General features: G+C 46.6%; 1 protein-coding gene across 1 annotated transcript in view; it reads left to right on the plus strand.

Moving 5' to 3' along the window:
- Positions 1-6,445: 6,445 nt before the first annotated feature.
- Positions 6,446-25,500, plus strand: part of nfatc1 (nuclear factor of activated T cells 1) — a 50,207-nt gene continuing 31,152 nt past the window's right edge. The window contains exons 1-7 of the mRNA XM_047605666.1: positions 6,446-6,935; positions 7,174-7,751; positions 9,143-10,190; positions 10,536-10,695; positions 16,533-16,735; positions 18,793-18,965; positions 21,308-21,448. Of these exons, the coding sequence (XP_047461622.1) occupies positions 7,733-7,751; positions 9,143-10,190; positions 10,536-10,695; positions 16,533-16,735; positions 18,793-18,965; positions 21,308-21,448 (1,744 nt within the window). The 5' untranslated portion in view covers positions 6,446-6,935; positions 7,174-7,732. The remainder of the gene's footprint in view (positions 6,936-7,173; positions 7,752-9,142; positions 10,191-10,535; positions 10,696-16,532; positions 16,736-18,792; positions 18,966-21,307; positions 21,449-25,500) is intronic.

Here is a 25,500-nt window from a genome sequence, read left to right on the forward strand (position 1 = left end):
TGAGGCGTTTTTGCAACAACACTTCTTGACTAAACTCAATTTTACCCAGACCGTTAAGCGAGACACAAAACACTTACGCTGCAGAAGTCTCAGATGCGTGGAGCATTTGTCAAATTAGTATGTTTTTTTTTTCACGTCATTGCTATTTTCTTTTTCTTTTTTTAAATATATATATATATAAATATATCTATATATGCTGGAGGGGGAGACCTGCCATTATGCCATTATGCTATCTGGTTACTAAGCAGCTAAGTGGCTTCTGCAGCCATATTCCCTCTGACTGGGCTTGTTATAAAATTCCACAGCACCCTGTTTGAATTAAGAAATGGCAACCAGCAGAGATAAAGTTACCTTTAATGATATTCCTCCCCGACTGGCTCGATGAGGGGGAATTGTGAGGAACACAAGACTATCCCTCCTCGCTCCAGGGGTCCAACAAAGAAAACATTTTTCAACATTCAGCTATTCATCCGTAAATTAAAGCTGCAGTATCTGCTGCTGAAATTTCCAAAATGCCAACAGAGCCTGAAACCTAGATAACTGTTTAAAATGTGATGCCAGGATCAAAGATTAAAACTGACAAGGAGCCGATAGCAGAGACCACAGCGGAGCACCTCAGTGTATTAGGGGTGGGAGATACTGGGAATTATCGATCCGATACCAAGTAAATACAGGGCTAGTATCCCCAACACCGATACTTTTTACTTGATCTAGTGAATTTGGAGGCCAGGTCAACACCTTGTGCTGTTCTGTTATGTTTTTTTACTTGTTCCTGAGTGTCATTGCTATGTGGTGGGGGTGTCTGGTCTGGTCTAGGTGGGTGCCATCCACATGAATGAATGCCAAGACCAAGCAGAACGTTGAATTGTCACAAGATGGGCGATGACATTCACTTTTCCTGTCAGTGGTCTTAATGTTCTGGCTGATAGGTGTATGTACAGCATGGATAAGGGATCTGCACCGTTTTTCAGGCTAAGGACCCCCAAACTGAGAGATTAAGTAGGGACCCCCCCACATACTATATGTGTTCTATATTACACCCGTCCTAGACCACAGTGGAGCATCTCAGTGTATACAGTGCGATACTGGGAATTATCAATCCGATACCAAGTAAATATAGAGCTAGCTATTTGTAAATATACATGATTATCATTTTGCATTCAGTATTAAACTCTCCCTTATCCCTTTACTAAAATATGTTGGATTTATGTTAATGTGTATTTAAAGAAATTTAAATTTTGGGGGAGAAATGAATATATATATATAAAAAAAATGTCTAATCAACCAAAAACCTGGAGTACCTCCTGTTGAAGACCTATGGCATAGTTTATTGTCTTGACAAGCTTTTTTTCATTTGTTTTTCTAACCTGAGTGAAGAAACGTGTCCTAAAAAGCCAGATCCACGTCCCATCTTCAAACTCCCGTCAGTAAAAGTGTTTCTGAGGATGTTTGCGGACCGGAATTATCTAAGTGCAAACTTCCTCATGTGCCAGTCGACTCGTTCCACCGGCCAACTTTGGTGTGCGCCACAGCAACGGGCTTGTCTATATGGTAACCGCGCTTCCCTGCCGTCACACTGGCTCCATTCTCCGTTTATGTAAACGACCTGGGGCATGTGGGGCCTGCGCAGCCGTGACCAACAGCTGAGAGACAGTAACGCGCTGTGTGCCTCGGGGAGCTGTTGCTCAGCGTTTGCTGCCCGAGCTTCACGGGGCCGTTACGCAGAGAAAAAAAAAAACGAGGCCTTCTCTGAACGCTCCCTCGGCGCGAGAAACTCCTCCCTAAACCGTAACCAGGCGACGGGCGTTCACAACAGGAAACAGAGCAGGGGATTCCGTCACAGCGGCCGAGAATAAAGGGGAACATTGATGGGAGACAGGAAGTCTGACTGTAAGACAGAGCAGGGATGGCGGAGGGGTGTGGTGTGCCGAGGGGGTCGCCACTCCTCAAAATTGAGGAGTTGAACCTCCTCCGAGAAGAAATAAGAGGAATGTTGCAAAAAAAAATAAAAAAAATTTAAAAAAACAAGATATTTACTCCCTGATTGCTCACACAGATCATAAAATAAATCAGGGTTGATCAACAGCAGTGACTCAACAATTACTTCACTGACGGCTGGGATTTTTCTGTCGTCCAGCGCTCATCATTTCATTCTCCAGCTGTGACTTCACAGCTGCACGTTTCTGTTTGATGCCTTCATTTTCTTTCTCTTACGTCCTTTCGGGCCCCTGCAGATTCCTTTTCTCGGTCACAGTCTGAGCTTAACTCGCGGCCACCGAGGCTATTTTTAACGTTTTATTATTCTACGTCAAGAAACACTTTGTAAAAAAAAAAAAACGGGCAGTTGTGGGGAGCACATATGGCGAGAGGGTGGTGGTGGTGGTGGTGGGGGCGCACTAGTTGGCTCCAGGACACAAAGGCGTACAGTAACGACTTCTTCGCTTTCCTTCCAGAAATAATTTTTCCAAAACAAACAGGTGATTCAGCAGCGGGAAAAGCCTGCATTGTGCGCCAGTTGTCTCTCAATTCACGAACAACGGTGCAGTCCAATGTTCCGTCGTGTTTTTTTTTTTTTTTTTTTTTTGTTCAGACCCAAATAAAGCCAGACACTTGGATTTGGAGGGAAGGGGCGGCGGCGGCGGCGGCGGGCGGTGGGGGGGGATAGAGCTGTGGAAAGAAAAGCGAGTCGAGGTCTTTTCCACCTTGGTGCGTCCAAACCACGTCATACCGGGCAGAGGAGCCCTGCAGAGCTGGGCCAAGACCGAGAAGGCGGACGACAAAAATGTGTGGGTTAGTGACAGGGAGCGCACCACCAACCCACCCCCTCCACACTCCACCAACCCCAAATCCTTCACCCCTTCCAGAGGCTCTTAAAACGATCATATACCAGATGAATTCTGGGAAAAGCAGCGGGGCAGAGCTCCCACCAGTTACAGATCACAGCGAGGAGCCGTGGGGTCAAGCGTGTATTTAAAAGTTTCCTGGAGATTAGCTGCATTCTGATTATATTAGCAATATGATTGTGTCACTCATTAGTCAAAAAAGTGTTTTCCCAACTGAGCTCAACACTTGGCCCCACGAGGAAATAAATTTGACTTTTATCTAAATATCTAACCGTTCAATTGTGCCATTTGTTTCCTGATGACATGTGATGTCAAAGTCAGAGCTGGTTGCTTCCCGTCCGAGTTGCCCAACAACTGCCCTGTGTATCACTGCCCTTAACCCTCGATAAATTCAGCCCCGGTTTTAAAGAGTGCATCTGGAAACTGTGCCTCCTTCCCCGTCTCTGTGATGTAGACCTGAACACTAGAGCATGACAGCACTTCACTGTTGGCTGTGGTTTGAGGTGCACCGTAAATAACCAGCACGCTGACAAACATAAACCGAGACGCTCTGAACGAGCCGGTGGTCAGCAGCAAGAGTACCAGTGCACAAGAAGCGGTGAAAGTAAAAAAAAAAAAAAAGGCTACAAAGGCTCTTCTCATTTTTTTTTTTTTTCTCATTTACCATCTGTAGCTCATGTTAACCAAATATTTTCTCAACAACGTGGTCATCCTGAGACCAAACTGGAGACCAAATGATCAGCGTGACTCAGGAAAGGTCAGCTCTGCATCACAGTTTGGAGCACAGGCTGTATGAAAAGTGGACACCATGACAGCTCCTGCTCTTAAATAAAGCATGTGGAGCTTCCCATGTTAGTGGATGGGACTCGGGCCAAACCAAACAAAAAGGATGTGATATCACGATGACTCAACTGGTGGAAGTAGAGCGCAAGTATTAAAAACTCTGAGACGCTATAGTCAGAGTTAGCCTCCCAGCTAATAGTAGCGCTTCCCATTTTGATGGACGAATACAGACTATGAGGAGTTATAGTATGTTGTAGTATATTATAGAAAGAAACCAAATATAGTTTTTTATTGTTGTATTGCATTTCTCTGGATTCAGACATGCTCAGTTTTTAAACTGATATTGTGACTTTTGCTTATTATTTACACCAAGTGGCAACATCTGGGGCTGTGCCAAAAACTGCAGTTCCTCTTATGTCCACTTGAGGCCCGGCTCCAAAAAGTGAGTCAGTCCTCATAAAACCTCCATGTTAAAATGTCCAGGTTTAAAGCAAAAAGAACAAACCAAACTGTATAAGATTGGAGTTTGAGTTCTCACTCCAAGATGGCAACGATTCCACCGCCACAGTGGACCAGCTTCAGAACTGGTCTTCAGGAAGCCTGAAGGTTTCATCCATCTTTACATACATGCATTTCTAACCAACTAAAATGCAAACAAAATCTCTTTTTAGTTTTTCTTTTCTTTCTTTCTTTCTTTCTTTCTTTCTTTTTTTTGCAAGTCTGCTTATAAACTGTCAAAGGAAACATGTGGCTTCTTTCTAAATCCTCCACTATATTCACCAGCAGGCCAGTAACGCTGTTTGCAGTTTGGTTGTGGGATTTTATTTTTGCCTACAACACTGCTGTAAATGAGGTTGAGGGAGATTAGAGTTAATAGAAACAGTAACTCTGTGCTGTAAAACTAAAAGCTTATAGAGAAAGCTTAGAAATGGCTCAGGTCACGTTAAAATGTTGGATTAGCGCAACTGTAAGTCACACAAAACTACACAAACGAACCCGGATGACAGACACGAATAGAGGAACTCTTTCAACGGAGGATGTCCAAGCGCGATCTCAGATCTGAATTATCCGAAGGCATGTGAGCCACGAAGTTTCAGATTAGCCGAGACCACATCAGAGTCCGCATCAGACCTCAAGTCTTGTAATAACAAGCCTCAAACAGCCTCACTTGTCCTGCGAGACTTAAAAACAGCTCTTGTGTGGAAACCGGTTCAAAGTCGGCCGTGTCGCTTCGCATCAGGAGTGACAAGGAGCTCCGCTCATATCAAAGAGCTTCTTCTGTTCTCAGCTCCGCGCCGGCCTTATCAGTGCAGCATGCCGCCGTTGTTTCTCATTATCGGCTCTGCTCTTCCTTCAGTTGTGGCTCCGGATCCATCCGGTCTGCCAAGGTGTCCGCTAACCGGCACCAGGCCCAGCTGGAAAAACTACGAGCCCCAGCACCTCGCTGACGTAGGAGAGGCCACGAGTCAATCAGCAGCGCAGCTATTTATTAACTGCAGACTGGTGGAAGTGTTTACTGCAGCACATGTTTCAGTTACACATAGTTGTGGAGTGGCGACCCCCTCCCTCCCCTCCCTCCCAGCCCTCTTTTGCTCCAATTAACCCCCCCTCCCCTCCTCCTTAGTCCCATGAGAGATTTCCGTGAGGTCAAAGAAAACGAGTGGGAGCTCTTTAAATGACTTGAGAGCCACCGAGCCACATCCCCGTGATGAAACCGGCGGCTAGGATTTCACATGTGCCGTCACTCCCTCGGATATCGCCTGGGCCGAGGGGGAGAGCTCGGGCCAAAGCGATATCCCAGCGGGGGAGGAGATTGCTTTAGATGTGGGGCATGCATGCCACGCTGTTGCACCATGGAGACATGTGTGGATTAAGAGCTTGATTTCTAAAACTATTCCTCTCGAAGCAGTCCCACAAACAAGACAATGGTGCAGCCGGACACTCGGGACGTAGGTGGTATAAATAAAGTTAAAAGTCGGAAACATGCACACGACTTTCCAACACATTATGCATGCATCTCAGGACGCCCTGGCCTTCAGCCAATAAAACGAGCTGCCGCAGAATATTTTCGAACATGAAATATCTTTCCTCCCAGACTGAAATATCTCTTTTTTCTTTTTTTTTTTTTTATATGGATCTTCATCAAACGTGCAGACATTCACGGTCCCCAGAGGATGGAGTTGAAACGTCTCGACGACTAGAGCCACGCAAATTTGCCTCAGACTTTTAAAATCTCCCTCAGGGCGAAGTGTAACAAGTCAGTAGGTTCAGCTGTGATCTCTCGGACAAAGGAGTCAAACTCTGGAGGAACTCTGCCGGGAACCAAAATAGTTCCACAACCTGACTTATGGGATGTGCAAATAATTTTCCAAAATATTCAGTCATGGAAATTCCAGCGAAGGGAACTGGCAGAATAAATCCAAAGGAGCACACCGCAAAATTAGCTCACCGGACGGTTAAAAAACAAATGCCTCTCGCGAGCTAAAATGCAACATGACCTTTGAATGAAGACGCGCTCGGAGTCACGGCGGCGTGACGCCGCGAGGTTTATGGCCAAACAGGGTCGTCTGATAAGATGCTAGCAGCCCTGTCAAGTAGTTTCCCACCTCCAGGGATGGAGAGACTCTTAGAGAGGCTTCATGTGACTATTGTCATCACAGAAACTACGGGCCCGCTGCCAGCTGCTGAAAGGTCCAGACCTTCCAAAGATAGCAACAGCCCTGGCCTGCATGCGCCGAGGAGAGACAAACCGAATAAGTATACAGCGACCGCAGAGAGAGACAGAGAGAGTGGCCTGTGGAAAAACTCTGTGAAGATTCTCAGTCCTGCGTGTCGGATGACTGGGTGCAGGACTTGATTTTTATATAGTGCTTCTATGCAAGTATGGATAATTATGTGTTTTGTTCCCCCGCAGACCTGCAGTCTGTCAGGAGGAAAAGCAATTATTTGCCTTTGCAATAACTTCAGACGCCCAGTGCAAGATCTGAAGGAATTTTTTTTTATGTTTTATATGCGTCTCACTCTTAGAGCTTTACGTCCAGGCCTGTTTCAGCTTGTATCGTCTTCTTCTTCTTCTTCTGTTGCTGCTGAGGGTGCCGAACATCCTGCTGTAGACCAGATGATGAACGCCTCTTAAAGGGTTAAAATGGCAGCAGTCTCGTGTAAAGTGTTCCTGATGATTAGCGTGCACATAAATCTTGATTTAGGAGATTCCACGCGCGGTGTCTTACAGCAGCAGAAGCAGCAGCAGCAGCGTGTTGATGAGCGCTTTGTGGACGATGCCAAGAGGAGCAGATACTGCAAATAAAAGTGGGTGGAAACTGCAGATCGAGGCTGTTCGTGCTCGTTAATTCGGTCACGGATGATGGGTTCACACGGTAGCTGGAGTTAACGCAGTTTATTTATGTTGTGTTTATATTCGGAAGCACGTTAAAGCTGACTCGAATTCTGCTGGATTGGCTCTAGCGCGCACTCTGTGGGATTTTTTTTTTTTTGGCCAATATCTTCGAGAGGCTCATTTTACTCACTCGAATCCTTCTTCTGCCAGGTTTTTCTAATTGGCCTCTTTCACCTCCGGAAAACCCCAAAGTGAGTTTGTGAGAGGATCTCCACCGGACCCGTCTGGCTGCCGGAAGCACATGCGTCAGATCGGTGCGGGGCGGCGCGTCTCCGGCGCCGAGGTGATCCCCGCATTTAAAAGCGCAGAAGTTCTCCGTGCGCCCGAGCAGTGCGTCACAGCGAGCCAGCGGAGCAAGGATCCCCCAACACATCCCTGCTCAGACGCGAACATCGCCTGAGGACGAACTGTTTTCAATACGTTGATGCGCTCCTTTTTTGTTGTTGTTGTTGTTGCTTTTAAATAATAATCCTTTTGGATGCGGTATATGTTTTTTCTTTTTATTTTTTTTTGTCTTTTTTTAAAAAAAAAATAACACAGTTGTTGATGTTTTTTATTTTCTAACTGCGTGACGCGGCGAGAGAGGACCCTGAGCAGCAGCTGGGGAATACACTCCGCTTTATGGATAAGGACTCGTCTGCAGCTGTACTCAGAGTTTGATCTCAGTCGCTGCTCTGCTCACGGGATAAAAAAAAAAAAAAAAAAAAAAATGAAATCTGCGGAAGAGGGTGAGTTTGGCTTTTACTCTCTACAGTAAACTTTTTTATTTATTTATTTATTTAGACATAAATCACAGGGCAGGGTGGCTGTTAACGTGGCACTTACTAAACTCCCCACCTCGTGCTTTTCTGACATAACCGGGCTGACACTTTTGAATGAAGCTCTATTTTCTGCCCCAGCTCGGAGCTTTTGGAGCCACAGCGCGCTGCGGTTAACAACAGCATTAAAGCAGCGGTGCAGATATTCTGCGCCCCTCCCTGCTGATTTGGACGAGGTGGGCGGGGTTCTGCTGCTCTCGCTGCGACTCAAAAAAAAAAGTAGTGTGGTGTCCAAATTGAACCCTGTGCTGCTGCTAATGGCACTGCGGCGTGGCATTGTGGGTAACTTTTTTAGTGGTTGATTCAGAGGCCAGTATTGAGTGGAGTCACTCGATGGCCCCTGAGGCTACCTGTTAATTCACAAGCGGCTAAGTTTAGAAAACACATCTCACTGCTCCTGTATCACACACATGCACCGCGAGCAGGCATTTTCAGCGTAGGCATCATTTTCTTTTATTACAAGGAGTCATATGGCGCTCCACTGATGTCATAGTCTTTATGGCGGGGCCCCTAATTCTCTCTAATTTACAGCAGACAGGAGCTGTGGTGGCTGCATGTGTCTGTCTGCAGCAGCCGCCTCCATCTGTATCAACGTGTTCCCTGGCTTCATATAACCCACAAAGTCCCGTTCCCATAGCTCCCCCACACCCACCCACCCACCTCACCCACCTCCTCCTCCTCCTCAGCCGTCACCACAGATGGGCAGACTTTCACGTGACCCACAACCTGGGTACAGCGTGCACCTTTACGGCGAGCTAATAAACCGATCACACACCCCCACCACCTAACCCACCCCCCCTTCCTCCCGTGTTTACCTTACAGCGGCTGCTGCGTGAAACTAGCCAACAAAAGCATTGTGTGTTTTCATAATGTTACAATTTATAGGCAGCGTGTGCGTCGCGGGGTGTAAACCTGGCAGCGCGGAGCGGAAAAACGCTACCTGGTCTCGCCTTTTTGGTTTATTTTTAGACGGGGGTTATTTTCGGCGCCTTCGTTCGTGTCTCCCCGTCCAGTTTGCTTTGTACGGGGATGGTTTGTGTCACCGTCCATCAGAGTGTGTGTGTGTGTGTGTGTGTTTTTCTGGGATCCAAGTAAGCAGAGTTTCTAACTTGCATACTTTCTGCCTCAGGAAATGGTCAAGGCCAAATCCAGTAGGCAAGCTGTTCTCTTGCCATTATAGGCAACGCCTCTGCAACAGCTCTCTTAAGACTTCACTTGGCACCCGTCTCCCTCTCGGCGAGCGAGCCAGTGAATGTGTGTTTGATTATCGTGGTAACAAAGTCAATCTGTTTGCCTTCCAGATGCATATGGCTACACGCCAAATGTCAGTCTCTCCCTCCCTCTGGGCAACCCTTGTCTTCCTTCGCAGTACCACAGCCTCCAGTCCAGCCCCACCATATCTGTTTCTGTCAGCGAGCCCCACAGCTACGACGCTCAGGATGACCTGAGAGCGGCCGGCTACTACTCCTCCTCAAACGTCCGGCCGAACGGGGCTCCGACCCTGGAGAGCCCTCGCATCGAGATCACGGCCTACGGTCAGTTTCCTGAGGATGAGGTGGAGGAGAGCAGCCTTCCTGTTACCAAGCGAACCAACTCCATAGTGACGCTAACCCTCCCCAGCGGAGACGGTTACCGTGACCCCAGCTGCCTGAGCCCAGCCAGCAGCGTCTCGTCCCGCAGCGGCCTCTCCGACGCATCCTCCTACGAGTCGAGCTTCTCCTACAACTACGACAACTCTCCCCAGAACTCCCCCTGGCAGTCTCCCTCGGTGTCCCCCAAGGGCTCCACCCTCGCCCTCCCCGGCGACGGCTGCGCATCCGGCGCCTCCCCCCGCCACTCCCCCTCCGCTTCCCCTCGCACGAGCATAACGGACGACACCTGGATGGGCCAGCGCGGCTCCAGGCCCAACTCGCCTTGCGGCGCCAAGAGGAAGTACAGCTTCAACGGCGGCGGGGCGGCGCACAAGCACTTCCCGTATTCGCCCAACCACTCGCCGGGACTGTCCCCGCACACCTCCCCTCGCCTCAGCATCACAGAGGAGTCGTGGCTGCCAAACACCAACCAGTACACCAACTCTGCCATCCTGGCTGCCATCAACGCCTTGACCACAGATGGAGTGACCGACCTCGGCGAGGGAATCCCCATAAAGGCCCGGAAAACCGGCATGGATCACAGCCCCGCGGTCAGCCTGAAGCTGGAGCCCGGAGGCGAAGAGCTGAGTCCCGGGGAGCTGAGTCAGAATGAGCACCCTGCGAACCCCCTGCCCTTAAAGAAGGAGGGCTACTGTGGAGGATTCCTGGACGTGCCCCAGCACCCGTACTCCTGGCCAAAGCCAAAGCCATACGTCAGGTAAGGAAGGAGAGACGGACGGAGTTAAAAATGATTTGTTCAAAACTCAGAAAAAAAGGCCCGAGGGGGAAATTCAGTTTGGGATTTATTAAAACATAAAACTGCAAATAAATTTTAATATTTCTGGCAACTGCGCAATTATATGAGAAGTTGCACATGCTCTTAATTTACCGATTTGTTCAGATTTCTTGTCTACAAAGTACGTTTTATTTATCAGCTGCATCATGTGTCCTGGCACATCACCGCGCTCACATTCTGCACATTCTACCTTGATAAGTGTCTCTAAAATAAGCCCTCCTCCCTCCTTGTTAAGTTGACGTGTTGGACATGTTTTCGCCTCCGCAGCCCATCATTGCCGGCTCTCGACTGGCAGCTGCCGTCCAGCTCGGGGCCGTACAGTCTGCAGATCGAGGTGCAGCCCAAGTCCCACCACCGAGCCCATTACGAGACGGAGGGCAGCAGGGGAGCGGTGAAGGCTCTGGCGGGAGGACACCCAGTCATTCAGGTCTGCTGAAAAAAACTCTTTCTTTTTGCATTGAGAAATCCAGGACTTTCGCCGCTATCGTCTAATGACTTTCTTGGTCCGAGGTTCACGTTGGGAACAAGACTGTTAGAATAAACACATGGTGCAACCATTAGTCTCATTTTCACTCCTGCTTCTTACCTCGTCACTTCTCGCCTCAACACTTTCCCTCTCATGTGTTAAAAAAAGGACCCGGGGCCGACGTGGGTTTCATGACCTGGCTGTTGTGTTATTTGGAGATGTCACATTTGTGAATGGGATACCATAGGTATGCTATTAGACAGACCAGTCCACTTAGTCACTTCCTGTCCAGACAAGGGTGACTCAGACTTTTCCATTGCGTCCACGAGTGCAACGCAGACAGTCACAAAGTAATGTAGCATAGCCAGTAAGAGCTTAGTCATGAGCTTTAAACCACAGTAGCTCTGGTGGTCGAGTCTGAAGAAGAAAAAACGTGGACAACTGCAGATGTTTTGGTTATAAACCCATCTGCCCGCCCCCAACCATAACTCCACAGGGCTGACCTCAGTTTCTGAATAAATAAAGGGTCTGCAGCGGCGAGGAGTTGGGCAAAGTGAGCGGTACGCCGGAGCTGTCAGTGTAATACCCTCTGACGTTTTATTAACACGCTACAATAAGTCTGCAGGTTTACCAGATGTTCCACACACATGGAGCAGCTCTCTGTGTTTGCCTTTCACCTTCGATAAACCGACCTTCTTATTTTCTTAGTTAGCTAATCGCTTCCATTCAGTTTGAAATAAATAAATAAGTAGAACTTTGATAAAAAGCCATTTTGTCGTGGGTTGGATTCTGCATTCATACGGCCTCTGGCTGGATGGTTTTGACCCACAGCATGAATTTGCAAAGTCTGGAAAGTACTTTTAAGACATTCGCTGCAATTTTTCAATCAAATGAAGCGCAGTTCCTAATTTGTCCACTAGGAGTCACTCTTTTCGTAACACGACACCGAGACCCAGAACTGAACAGCAGATGGCAGCAATGTGCAGAAATGACACTTCATTAAATATACTTCATTAAATGTAAACATAATGTGAGTTATTTATAGGTTGGGCTGTAGCTAAAATGAGTTTGAAAATCTTGATGCTAATTCTAACCAGCGTTTGCAAAAGTGACGACTAGTCCCAACTGACCAGTTTTGAGGTCATTAATATTTAAAAGTAAACGCAACGATAGCTGTTGAACTAAACAACCAAAAAAAGATCCCATAAATTAGCTTGTTAAAAAATTATACTATGAAGTAATGCTATTAATATGTGCTGCGTGCAACTGGAACAAGTGAGCCTGTGGTTACCAGATGGAAATGCTTGGCAATCAAGTGGGAGGATGGACGGTAAGCGTTTGGGTTCAGAAGCCACCGAGGCTAACAAGCTTACGACTGGGTGACTCCACGCAGGAAATGTAAATGGATAATGAAAGGGTGAGATTGTTGGGAATGTCAAACGTTTTCCTCAGAAATATTAGAAAAGTATGAAGGACACTTAAGCGTCAGCAAAAAAAGTCCAGTTACGAGATTGTGGATGCCACTAGGGGGCGTCGTTCCTACGAATTTGTGCTTTCTAGCCCCATTCGCAGATAGTAATATGCACCTTTGAGTGACATAATTGTTAGAATAAAAGAAGAAGATAATCATTTATACGTTACAGTGGGGAAATAAAGATTAAAGTGTCAGCGCCCTCTGCTGGAGGTGCTATGTAATGTCGACACACGATGGTAGCACAACTAATGAATGTTTATTGTTTTATTGATGATAAACAACAGATATATTATGAAACCAAAATTTAAATATGACATTTAAGTAATTTATTTAATTAAATTATGTGTGTTAGTGAAAATGAATTAACATCAGCTGCCATTTTTACCCCATCCTCTTACACTGCTGCATAAAAAAAGGAACATTGTCATCGTTTCTTTTCCGAGAACATCTCTGCAAAAGGTTAAACTTAATTCAGGTGGAATGAGAAATCTGGAAACCCAAACACGTGTCGCAACTTCACACATCTGCGCACGGCCCCGTGTTTTTGTCCACGGGAAGGTGCTAATGATTTAATGACAGGGGTCTGGGTTCACCTCAGCTCAAATAGAGAGTGTGTGTTCTCTTTAAACCTAAGCCCCCCCACCCAAACCCTTTTTCGCTTTTCTGCCAGCTACCGCCCCAACCACACAGACTTCCCTTTGTTTAGGAAAGTTCCCGTGTGTACGGCTGACATCATTGCGAGCTGCGTCCTGCGGAGGCGGCAGCGAAACCACACACGTTTTTGGCAGGCCGTGATGGAGATGTTGGAGGGAGGCTCAGACAAGGCAGCCCCATCTCTGTGACTTCCTGATTACATGGTGCACGCAGCCTTGCAGCCCCCGTCGCAAACCAGACTTTGTTCTGGAGAGTCCTGTTCTGTTCTGTTCTGTTCTGTGCACTTTCTGTCGCTCCCCCCGGCACCGGCGCAGTCAAACGGGGCTGTTTTCTGCTCTTTTTCACCGCCATCGCCGCTGCCTGCATCAACCACACCCGCCCTTGTGCCAGGAGCAGACTTGAAGTATGCCCCTCTCAAGTGCTGAGTGCAGTCCTCACCGCAGTTAATGCTCCGGGTTTCATGCTGTACTCCTTTTGGTGGAGAGGAAACACTCCCTTATTCAAAGTCTGCGAGGTCTGAAGTCAGCTTTCATGATGTGCCACCGCTTTAAAAACTCCTCCAGCTGGCGGGTTCGGGGAGCATTGTTGCAGATTTGAATGTTATTACTCTGGAGTCATGAGCCTTTTTTCTTGGCCCTGATCAAATTTTAGATTTCCAAAGCGCAATTAACAAATATCATGTGAAGCGAAAAGCATGACGGGATCGATTGCTGCTCACACCGGACTACGCCCCTCGCTGAAAAGCACAGCCCGACGTGCAGCGTATGTGTTTGTGAGTGATAGTCAAGGAGCCCCCCGGTCGTCCTCCTCTCATGTGCCTTGCGCCGCCGGAGTCTCGGCATTCCTCTTGTGGGTGATAATGCGAACTAGGGAGGGGTGGCTGCATCGCCACTGTCAGGCTGCCAGGGTGGAGGAGTGATGGATTCACATGGAGCGATACCACCGGGGGGTTTAATTGCATCCACAAATCATAAACTGTTTGTTGCCGCGGCAGACGCACGACCGGGATCAGAGAGGAAAAAAAAAAAAAAAAAAAAGAAAGAAGAAGAAAAAAAAGGTTTCCTCATTTCAAGGTTCGAAAATGCAAAGTGATGGATGAAGATATAAATCACAGATGTTTTTACAAATGCAGAGCGGAGCGATCGAAAACAGCTGAGAGCAGTCAGATGATATCATCAGGTCTGATCGTTTCTATCCGTCTAGACTCGGTTGCTGATATTATTTCAGTAATCTGTTAGTAATTAAGTTTTTTTTTGTTTTTTTTTTAAAGAGTAACCACCTAACCTTGCGAGCCGGCTACCTCACTTCATCGCTTGCCTTCCTGCTGCCTGAATCAACAGCATTGCTAGGCAGCAACCCCATTTCCTTACACAAATATACAGGCTCTTAACCCCGACAGGGATCCTCCTCCAAATCACATGTTGCGCCTCCGTGGGCCCGGGCCCTTTCGCTCTCGTTTTGCGGCCGCCGCTCGCCTCGGCTGCTCCCCCTTATGTAAGTGAAAAGCTGTGGTCTTCCTTTCAGCGTTTCCACACTGATTGTTTCAGCTGACACTCTTTTCCAAGAGTGGCTTATAATTAGGCGGGGTGAGCTGAGTGTCTGGGACTGCAACGCTCTGACAGAGAGTGTGGATGTGGACGGTGATGTGCATGTATTCTTCATTTTTGAGACAGTTCGCTTGCCGGCTCACGCCAGATTGACTCACGCTCTTCCTCTGGATGTCGTGCAGCTTCGTGCACTCGGTTGAATCTTATTAGTGAAACACGGTTGAGTCCTAACTCTCTGCAGAGACAGCAGTCATCGTAATTGACCCCTAATTCAAACCTGATAAATGGAGGCTTTTCGACCAAGAAAAATAGACTAATTTAACTAAAAAAAAAAAATGGAAAAACTTAAATCTGCTCAGCCAAACTAAGACAAGTCCATTTTTCCCTAAAGAAATGCGAGAGTTTAAAATTCAAAGCGTGAAATTTGTCCAGAAAGAAAATAGTGGATTGCGCGGTGATCTGCGCCAAAATACTTAAATTATGTTTTAATTATGATTGAAAATGTTAAAGAAAACCTATGCGCACGGCTGATACGGCTCATCAACTAAACATGCATTGATTTGCAATAAATCTGCAAATTAAGGTGATTATGCGTAACTTCTCGTGTAATTGCACCGTTGACAAAAATATTGAAATGAATTTTTAACGCTTCAATAAATCCCAAGCAGAATTTCGCCTCGGGCCCTTCTTACGTTTGAAAAAATATTTTTTAACTTAATCGTTCCTTACCTGATGGGCCTAAAAAAAACAGAATGACTGCACTGATCAGTAATAACATTATGACCATTCCTGATAGTGTGCAGGTCTCCAAACAGTTGGGACTCATCAGTGAATGGACCTGGGCCTTCTGAGGGTGTCCTGTGGTGTCTGGAAACAGGATGTTGATAGTGGGGGTCTTTGGGTCCTATGAGTCGAAGGTGGTGGGCCTCTGTGGATCATCCCACTTTTTAATTCTCTAATTTGGAGGCTGGGTCCACACCTTGTACTCTTCTTCATGTTTATTTGAGGTCTTCTCAAAGAATTATTGTGGCTGCTACCATTAAGGAGTCTCATTACTATGGGGTGGGGTGGGGGTGGGGGGGTCTGGTCTGGTCTAGGTGGGTGCTACATGCCTAAGTAACATCCACATGAATGAATGAATGAATACCAGATCCAAGATTTTCCCAGCAGGACACTGAATTGTCAGAAGACGGTCGATGTTGTGGTGGTCATAATGTTGTGGCTGATCAGTGTGTGCACAGCATACTTTATTGTCTCGATGGAGACGGGCTTCTTTTTTTTTTCTCCTTCACCTTTGTTTTGTTTTTCTAACCCGAGTGAAGAAACGTATTCTTAAAAAAAAAAGCCCCGTCTTCAAATCACCAAAAGTGTTTCTAATGGTCATAATGTTGTGGCTGATCAGTGTATGAACACTGTGTCATTATTCCAATAACTGGCACCGTTTTATCTTAACTCTTGTGCGTGCACACATAACCTGAGGCAGTAGTAGTAGTAGTAGTAGTAGTGGTGGTAGTTTGGCCGTCCTGCCTCCTCTCTGTGCTCTGGGTAGCTGAGGTCATCCTGGCTGGAGGCCTCCTGTCAGGCAACACCTATAGACGCCTGCGATCACTCCAGGAGAAGCCCTGGGTCGAGCCCTCCGGCTGCAGCCAGCTTTCTCCTCTGTATCGCTTCCAGCTTCCTCATGCTCGGATAAGCTGAACGATAAGAATCAGAGCGGGGTCTGGATGGGGCCTGACCCGACTCTTAACTTTTCTGAAACGCTGCCTCGGCCTTGTCACAGGGGGAGCTCAGAGCGGAGCTCACAAATCACGGCTCTGCTCGTTGTAGGTGGGTTTTTTTTTTTTACTGCTTTCTGGCAGCGGCTGCCCCCGAGATCCTGCTACTGTAGGATCAACATCTTGGCAGGCCTGACGTGCACTGATGGGGGAAGTCTACACGGCCTAGTGGTAGTAAATTAAAACAGATGAAAACAGTGATGATTACAAGATCCTAAATGGGCGCTTTTGTTTGAACGCCATCTCAAAGGTTGACCTCTTAAAGAACCCCGTGTTTGTTTTCAGCAGCGTGTAAGTGAATGCCTTCTCGGGGCGCGATTGTAAATGCTCTCTCTCCTCTTTTCTCAGCTCCACGGCTACATGGAGAGCGAACCCCTGATGCTGCAGCTGTTCATCGGCACGGCTGACGACAGGCTGCTGAGGCCACACGCCTTCTACCAGGTCCACCGCATCACGGGGAAGACGGTGTCCACCCAGAGCCAAGAGGCCATGCACAACAACACCAAGGTGCTGGAGATCCCCCTGATGCCCGAGAACAACATGAAGGCCATGTGAGTGACACCACGAGTCCAACTCAGCTCGAAAAGTTCAAATAGTTAACATTTTAGATGAGGTGCATCTAGTAAATCTGATGGATCTTAAATCGGTGGTGAAGATGAGACATTTTGGACTAAGTTTTTAGTCATTACTAATTTGACCAAAGTCCGCAATGTCCACTGGTGACCAACTGTCTCCTAAAAAGAGCCTTTAAAAATGTAAAAATGGGATAGGGATTTGGCTGGAACGAGAAACCTCTCTGTGTCTGAGACGAATCTCAGGTCATTTCGGTTTTGTTTTGCTTCGGCCAAGTCCGTGTCGAGGATTGAGCCTCAGTTAAGATGCTGCCAACTGCATCTTCTGAACAGGCCTGTTGTCCGACACGTGAACCGATCCCCTCCACCTCCTCCTCCTCCTCCTCCTCCTCCTCCTCGCCTCCTGCATCTCCTTGGACCTGGGAGCATCCGGTTGCCTTGGTAACCACCGTCTGTGTTTCCCAACCCAGATGTTTCTGGAGCGAAACAAACAGTAAACATTAAAAGTGTTGCTGGTGTATGGGACGAAGCTGGCTTTTCTCGCCGTCGTCGCTCCCCTCCATCTGGGTTCGATTGATGCGCTTGAGCGTGATGAATTTGTCGGTGGACGAAATTTCTTCTGCGGAAAGCGTTTAACCATAACCCCCCTAACCCTAAGCCCACTGCAGCAGACACTGCCGTCGCCATAACCCTAACCCTAACCCTAACCCTAACTGTCCTCAGATATTAGATTAGTTCAACTTGGTAACCGCTCACTTCACCCATCATCGCTAAAACTTAAGGATTATATTAACATTTCATGGCCTCCTATAACTTCCACAGTTCGCTGCATCCTGTGAAAACAAATCTTTACTGTTCTCATATTAAAATATTCAAAGACTCAACTTTCTATTTAACTTTCATGAGGACGTTTTGTCCGTCTCGAGCCATCAAAGCTTCTCAACGCGCCGCCACTTTCCTCCAGCGCAGTCCTGTGATTTATATGTTTGTGTCTGTTAGCGTGCGTGCCTCCTTCAGGATCTTTGAAGGCGCTGCCTCCCCTCTGTACACAGACGGGGTGGCTTTCTCGTTTTTATAAGCCTCGGAGATCAGATTACCGGGGGAAGCTCAGAGCTGCTAACAGGGGGCCAGGGGTTTCTGTCTGAGCTGCAGGCACCGGCATCCTGCAAGCATCAGCACTTTCTCAGTGTTTTAATGGATGTAGCACATAAGCTCCTCTTATGCAGCGGCTTCACCCCAGGATCCGGCTTCTCTCTTCCTCGGGGTTGGACTCTTCCTCAGAGCCCCTGACAGTGTAGGCGAGGGATTTATTCACGTTGACATGTGTGACGTATAGATGTTCTATAATGTGGTATAGAATAGCAGCGTTATTATATTTCTAAAATAGCTTCCCCGTGATGATTTAGGGCCGAGTGGAGCTCTCGAATGAAGCAGTGGAGCAATGTGAGTCTCAGATATTTTTGGCGATAATGAAGCCGCAAACGTTCGACTTGGTATGGCTCCAATAAAGTCTTGATAAATTAAACGCTAACAGCGGAAAGAAGAGGCCGTCTTCTTCTTCTCCTCGGACCCCTCGGTGCAGGAGGCGAGCTGGACAGCTGGGGTCCTCGGCGTCAACACCTGATGACTTCACCAGCGCGGCAGACCCTGGTGTCTGCGGAGAAGAATGTCGGGGAGTGTTTTTTCGAATGTGTGCAAAAGTTGACATTAACTAGACTTTGAGGAATGCGCCGTCAAAGTAGCGCCGCGATGGGAACGCCAGGGAGGCCTGGAGGCGTCGAAGCGTGTAGAAGTGAGACGAGTGCAGAGATGAAATCTTACAGGCGATTCGGTGCAACGGGAGCTTTATGTGTGTTCATGTGCATTACAACAAAACACATGCATGAATGTTTGCAGACATTTGTTTCAGCAGAGCTTGAATTTCACCCAAGAGCAGATGAACTGAACTGGTGGGGAGGTGGGGAGGTGGGTAATCCTGTGCTGACACGACCGCAGCAGCAGTAACTCTTCATCTCGCGTCTTGTGCCAAAACGCAGAATCGACTGCGCGGGAATCTTGAAGCTGCGTAACTCGGACATCGAGCTGAGGAAGGGGGAGACGGACATCGGGCGCAAGAACACGCGCGTGCGGATGGTTTTCAGAGTCCACATCAGCCAGGCCACGGGGAGAACGGTGTCTCTGCAGGTGGCATCGAACCCCATCGAGTGCTGTGAGTACCTCTTCTTCTTCTACTTCTTCTTCTTCTTCTGCTTCTGCCACTTAAATACCTGAGAAATGATTAGATTAGTTGGATTATTATTGACTATCATAATTCTCTGTGTTTCCATTACCCCTAGAAATTGTGTAAAAACCAAATATCGCAATAAAAAAAAACTGGTAATGGAAACACCAACACTACAGGCCAAAAGTTTGGAAGCAACTTCAAGTTTCTGTTCACAATGATTTTCTAAAAACCAGCATGAGTTATATGTATTTTGGGATGTATTTACTGCATGATCAGACTTTTATTGATATGCACCGTTTTCCTCAGTTTACCTTTAGGTTTAGATTAATGTTACCAGAACATTGAGTTACAACTTCAGTGCAAAAATAAAAAAAACAAACAATACAAATACCCCTCGTATATGTCATGCTGCTGTTAAAGCCAGAGGAGGTTACACCAGACAATTATAGAATTATAAAAATGTTTTCTGATAAGTTACTCATCATGTTTATTTTGATGCAAAGTAAACTAATAAAACTATGATCTTTTATATTCAGATTTGATCTCCAAACTTTTGGCCTGTACATTTTGAAAAGCCTGTCAAATATCTAAAGCTAAAACACTTTCACGCTCTCATGAGATGGTTTTTCACACGTATCGATATAAAAGTTTATCGCGAAAGTTCAATTGAAACACTTTTTTTGCATTCACCAACGTCACTGGAGATGACGCAGGGGGTCATGTGACCACTTCATCTGACGTCCACCTTCCTCCCGCAATTGTACTTTATGGAAATTTCAGAAATATGGCTTTTATTTAATGAAAAGCTGTAATGGCCTGTAGGTATGTTCCAGACAAATATCTCAAGAGCAGTTAGTTGTACTAGTACAGAAAAAACCTTGAGGCTGACTTAAAAAAAAAGTCATTAAAAAGTTAAAATGTCAAACTTTACAGCAGAAATAAACACAACTGTACAGGAGTGACATTTTATATAACTTACCCAATCGTATTATGTTAATAGGGAGAAACCATCACAGAAACCCTATATGTTGTGTCACTGTTCATCATTATTTATTATTGTTATTATTTGTAATTATTCCTCCTTTCAGTGAGGATGGAAGGATGCGTGCGGGCCGTACCATTCCTATAAAAAAACAAACAAAAAAAACTGGATTGCTTTCCAGCTTCAGGCTTTTAAAAATTCCTCAAATCAAACAGTCTGAAGAAGAATCCCTCTTTGAAACTACTTGTTTGGATATGACACATGTGACTCCGTTTAACCAGATCACAAGATTAAAACGAGGAATTCATCCGCGAGTGTCCACAAGCAATAACGTAACGAGTTAACTTTTACCGCTTTCATTTTAACTGTTGATCACTTCATTTAGAAAATGAATTGGACTAATCGATAAAGGCGACACAGTTAACTGCTCATTCTGGCTCGTTTGCCGTTCACGGCTTCGCTCTGTAAGCCTCGTTGTCTGCACCGGAGATGACCTTTCCCTGGACCGGGATAAACTCAAGGCACATCAACCGCTCCGCTCCATGTGGTTCTGGCTCCGAGAGCTGCCATACAGATTAAGTCTTATGAGGTAAATGAGAGACAGTAGTTAAACCATGATCTCAGCCCCTTGAAATAAACCATTGTTAGTTTCTGAGCGGCTGCCACGAAGCAATTGTTTCTGACCAAAATTCACTCTCTCGGTGTCTCCGTGTGTGAGCGGCCGACCGACGGAGGGAGATGTGGGAACGATTGATCGCTTCCAAACAGAGTTGGAGTTTTATCAGAGTCAGAAAGCAGCAGAAAGCAGCAGCAGCAGCAGCAGAGTCGAATTACACGCGGACCGGCCTCATGTGAGAAGAAGTATTCAGATTTTATTGGATCTCTATTTGCGTATCCCGGTCAGTTCCAGTGAATTTACAGATTTCTCTCTCACAGGAGACACCTGGCCAGCGCTTCCAGTGTTGTATTTGGCTTTTAAAAAAAAAAAAAAAAAAGGGGTTTGATTTGTAATAGATCATTTTGGAAAAAGTGAAAGCAAGCGAGGAAGGAATGAGAGGGGGACGCCAAAAAAGGGGGAGAGGGATTATTTGAGTTATAACATCCAACATAATTGAATGAAAACACAAATAAACAAACCGAAAGAGCTTCTCCTGACTTCCTGCCAGAGAGGGATCGCAACCTTTTTTACGTGTGGAGAGGGTTTACAGCCGACAGCCCCCGCGGAGGCTGCTGTCTAGGTGGTGATTCAGCCTCTGTCTGGATGCTCAGGTCTGCATGGGGAGTGGGTGTGTATTAGCCCCGAACGATGAGGTTTTTCGCTTTTTCTCTCTCCTCCCTCCCACAGCCCAGAGATCCGCCCAGGAGCTGCCGCTGGTGGATAAGCAGAGTCTGGAGACGTGTCCCGCCTCCGGAGGGGAGAGGATGCTCCTCGACGGGCACAACTTCCAGCACGACTCCAAGGTGGTGTTCGTGGAGAAGGCTCAAGGTAACGGAGGGAGGGAGGGAGTTGGAACTCGAGTCGTCTCAGTGCAGCTGTGTGTGTGTGTTTGTGTGTGTCTCCCTTTCCCCCCGTTGTTGGAGAAACCCCAGGACTGCTCCTCGCCCTCCCTCCTCTCCCCCCGCCGTCAAAATATCCTCCACTCCGCCAGAGTGCCACATGTGGTGCACATTAATGCGCTGTATTTTTAACCCAGCAGATTTACATTTGCCAAAGTTTCCATTGCCTGTTCACTGGAGGAATGGATCACAAACGCAGTGTGAGTCGTGTTGTGTTGCGCTCTGTGTGCGTGCGTGCGTGCGTCGGCGGCGGCGGCTGTGCGTGTGGCGTGATGCGAGCGCTGACGTGTGTGTTTGTGCCATGCCTCCGTGTTTGTTTCTCCTTTTCTGACTCGAAGCCGTTTCGGTTTGGAGGGGAGAGGGGACTGCTCCCAGATGTTGATACGACGAGGTTTACAAACAGCAATTTCCTTGATTAGCTTCAGCAAAGCAACGCGAGGCACAGTTTGGGCCAAGGCTGAGCAGTGTAAACACATGCGATCCTATCAGGGGGTGACTCATTCAGAAAAAAAGGAAAAAAGAAAAAGAGGGAAGCCTTTCATTGTTCCACCTGTGAACGGAGGAGTTCAAGGCTGCCGGGGCCCACGGGCCCCTCCAGCGCCGCACAATGGAGCAGCGAGACTGTTTATGAAAACAAGAAGTAGGCCTCTTTCCTCGCTCCACGGCCTCTTTGTTTAACCCTGATCTCTGGAGGAGGAAAGTCATTTAACATCTTCAGAGGCAGAACTAATGACACTGAATTAAACTGACGCAGAGTAACCTCCCCGGAGCCGAGCAGCTAGAAAAAGATGAAGCTTTTTAGTTTGATCACAAAGAAAAATATTCTCCATCACTTTGATGTTTGTTGGAGGGTCGATCGGTGATGTTCATCTGGGTTAAGATAACAATTTACTAGAGTTTATCCGTTTTTTCTTTGCTTAGTTTCTTCTAGTTATTATCCAAAACAGAAATATTATCTCCTTCTGTCTTTATTCTTCTTCTCACTTACTCTAGTTTATGTCTGTGAAGGTTCTCAGTCTGAAAGGATCCATGGTACTATACTATAGTGCACCACCATGTCTTTGATCATGTACTTCAATTCCAATAACTGTGACAGCGTTCAAAACACAAATGCCCTGAAAATGTTACGTCTTATGGCCTTGAGTACCAAAATAGGAGTCAGTCAGCCGGCTGGAAGGCAGCGTGTTGACTATGTTCAGATGTTAAGACTATTAAGACTACCTGTTCAATTGCTTGTTAACAGAAATAATTAGTCAGCCAATCATATGGCTGCAATTCAATGCATTTATTCATGTAGAGGTGATCAAGACAACTCGCTGAAGTTCAAACCGAGCATCAGAATGAGGAAGAAAGAGGATTTAAGTGACTTTGAACGTGGTGTGGTTGTTTGTGCCTTTGTTGCGGGCTGGTCTGAGTAATTCAGAAACTGCTGATCTACTGGGATTTTCACACACAACCATCTCTAGGGTTTACAGAGAAAATATCCAGTGAGCACCAGTTGTTGATTTGAGAGGTCAGAGGAGAATGGGCAGACTGGTTGGAGATGATAGAAAGACAACAGTAACTCAAATAACCACTGGTTACAACCAAGGAATGCAGAATACCATCTCTGAACGCACAACACGTCCAACCTTGAAGAAGATGGGCTACAGCAGCAGAAGACCACACCGGGGGCCACTCCTGTCAGCTAAGAACAGGACACTGAGAGTTCACACAGGCTCACCAACACTGGACAATAGAAGACTGGAAAAACGTTGTCTGGTCTGATGAGTCTCAATTTCAGGGTCAGAATTTGGCGTAAACAACATGAAAGTGTGGATCCATCCTGCCTTGTATCAACGGTTCAGGCTGGTTATGGTGGTATAATGGTGTGGGGGATATTTTCTTGGCCCCTTAGTACAAACTGAGCACGGTTTAAATGCCACAGCCTACCTGAGTATTGTAACTCTGTGATGCTATCATGTCAATATGGACCAAAATCTCTGAGAAATGCTTCCAATACCTTGTTAAAAGTATGACACGAAGAATTATGGCAGTGCTGAAGGAAAAAGGGGGTCCAACCTTTTACTAGGGAGGTGTACCTAATGAAGTGGCTGGTGAGTGTAAAAGTTCTGCACCTGTGTGAAGAGGAAACAGGAAGAGCTGCTGTTAGCTGAGAGGCTAGAAAGCTAGGAGAACCTACGAACCATCATGAAGAGCTGGTCTCTCCTACGTCACCTTGATCAGTTGTTCCACAGTTCGTTCATTCTAGATGATCACGTTGTTGTGAAAGTATTTGTGTATTTGAATCTGGGACTTCGTGATTAATGTTTTTGGGTTTTTTTTTGCCCCTTTGCTCCAATACCATTTGGTATCCACTGATACGAGTCCCGATCTAATCTTAAATAAACCAAATTTATTCCCCTGTAGTTTCATAAAGGCTTTTCTTGCCTTGCTCACATTCTCCTAGATGTGACTGTGTTCAGTCCAGTGAGTATTTCTGTTAAAGTTAATGTAGTGTGGAGATGGTAGCTCGTACCTTGGCTCCAGAAATGGATGGTCATCCAATGCCATAAACTCCCTAACCCTCTCTGGAAGATTTTTTTTACTTGACGCAGTCTCCAGGAAACTTATTAGTGATTTATATAAATATTTTTGTAAATGTTAAATCAGGTTGGTTGTAATGAATGACCTTCTCCTACTACCACCTCTCCAAACATCCACATTGCCCAATAGACTGAATAAAGTCCTTCAAACAGCAGACATGTAGAGAAAGTCTTCTCCTGGGATTCACCCCATTAAACCAGAAGAAGAAGAAGAAGAAGTTACTGGGGCTTTGGTGGCTTTGGTTTATGGCTTGGCTCTTGAAGCCCACCGATCCAGATCCGATCACTTTAAAATTGCCTGGATCAGTCCCCAAAACCAATCAGGCCACCCATAATTTGAAAATTCAGCCCAGATAAAGATTTAGAAGAAGAAGAATCTTCTTTGTGCCCTTTACTTCCCTCACTTTCTCGTATGGTCATCGAGTTCTCGAAGCGGAAGCACCATCAAGAGTGATTTCACTGACTGACTCATTCTGCCGTTGATTCATCGAGCTGAATTTGCAAGAAAAAAAAAAAAAACAGATGTCGCACTCGTGGCAACAAGACACTCACCAGCCTTTAGGGTGATATCAACAACAAGCACAGTGTTGGTTTTTAGGGTACGATTTCACTGAAACCATCGGAGCAGCTGTGCCTGCGGTAGATATTTGATTAACTCTGATCTTGGTGTGGATAGTAGACGATTGGCGTCCATGTGTTTTGGTTCCGCTCGGTTCTGCTGGGGCTCTGAATCTGACCGTCTTTAGGGCCATGTGCAGCTCTGGACGGGTGCTGATGGGTGTGCTCCCTTGTTTTTGATGAGGGTTTCCCCGCGTCTGGCACCAGCATCAGATTCCTGGGCAATCCTACCATGGAAACACCCTTAAGCCAGGCTTCCACAACACTGCTACACCCCCCCTCCTGCCCCCCCTCTCCTCTCTCTCCCCTCCATCCTTCCACCTCTCAATCCAAGCTGCTGCCTCTGTGCCACCAGTTCATTAAACTCCGCGAGCGGCCGGCTCCCTGCGGATCAGGCCGGGTCTCCTTTACAGCTGCTCTCTGTATAAACTGATCGGTAAATAGATACAGTAAACAAGTCAGACACGTCATCACTCTCTGGGGGTGAAGTTGCTGTTATAATACACAGATCAAAAATAAACTCATCTCAGTTTTTTTTTTTTTTTTAAATCCTTTTAAATGTTATTTCACTTGTGCCAAAGCAGCAGCGGAGAAACCCTTTTAACAATCAAGCTCGTAAATCCAGAGCGGAGGATTTTGTTGGCATAAAGACTTTTAATTTTTACCGATTTTCCTGCAAGTTTTCCAGCAAGGCTCCCTCACAATATAACATTCACAGAGCTGTGGTGACAGAACATGTGCTTATTGACAGATGGGAATATTCCTACGAGTGGCACGT

The sequence above is a fragment of the Mugil cephalus genome, chromosome 14 (assembly GCF_022458985.1).
Source record: "Mugil cephalus isolate CIBA_MC_2020 chromosome 14, CIBA_Mcephalus_1.1, whole genome shotgun sequence".
Lineage (NCBI taxonomy): Eukaryota > Metazoa > Chordata > Actinopteri > Mugiliformes > Mugilidae > Mugil > Mugil cephalus.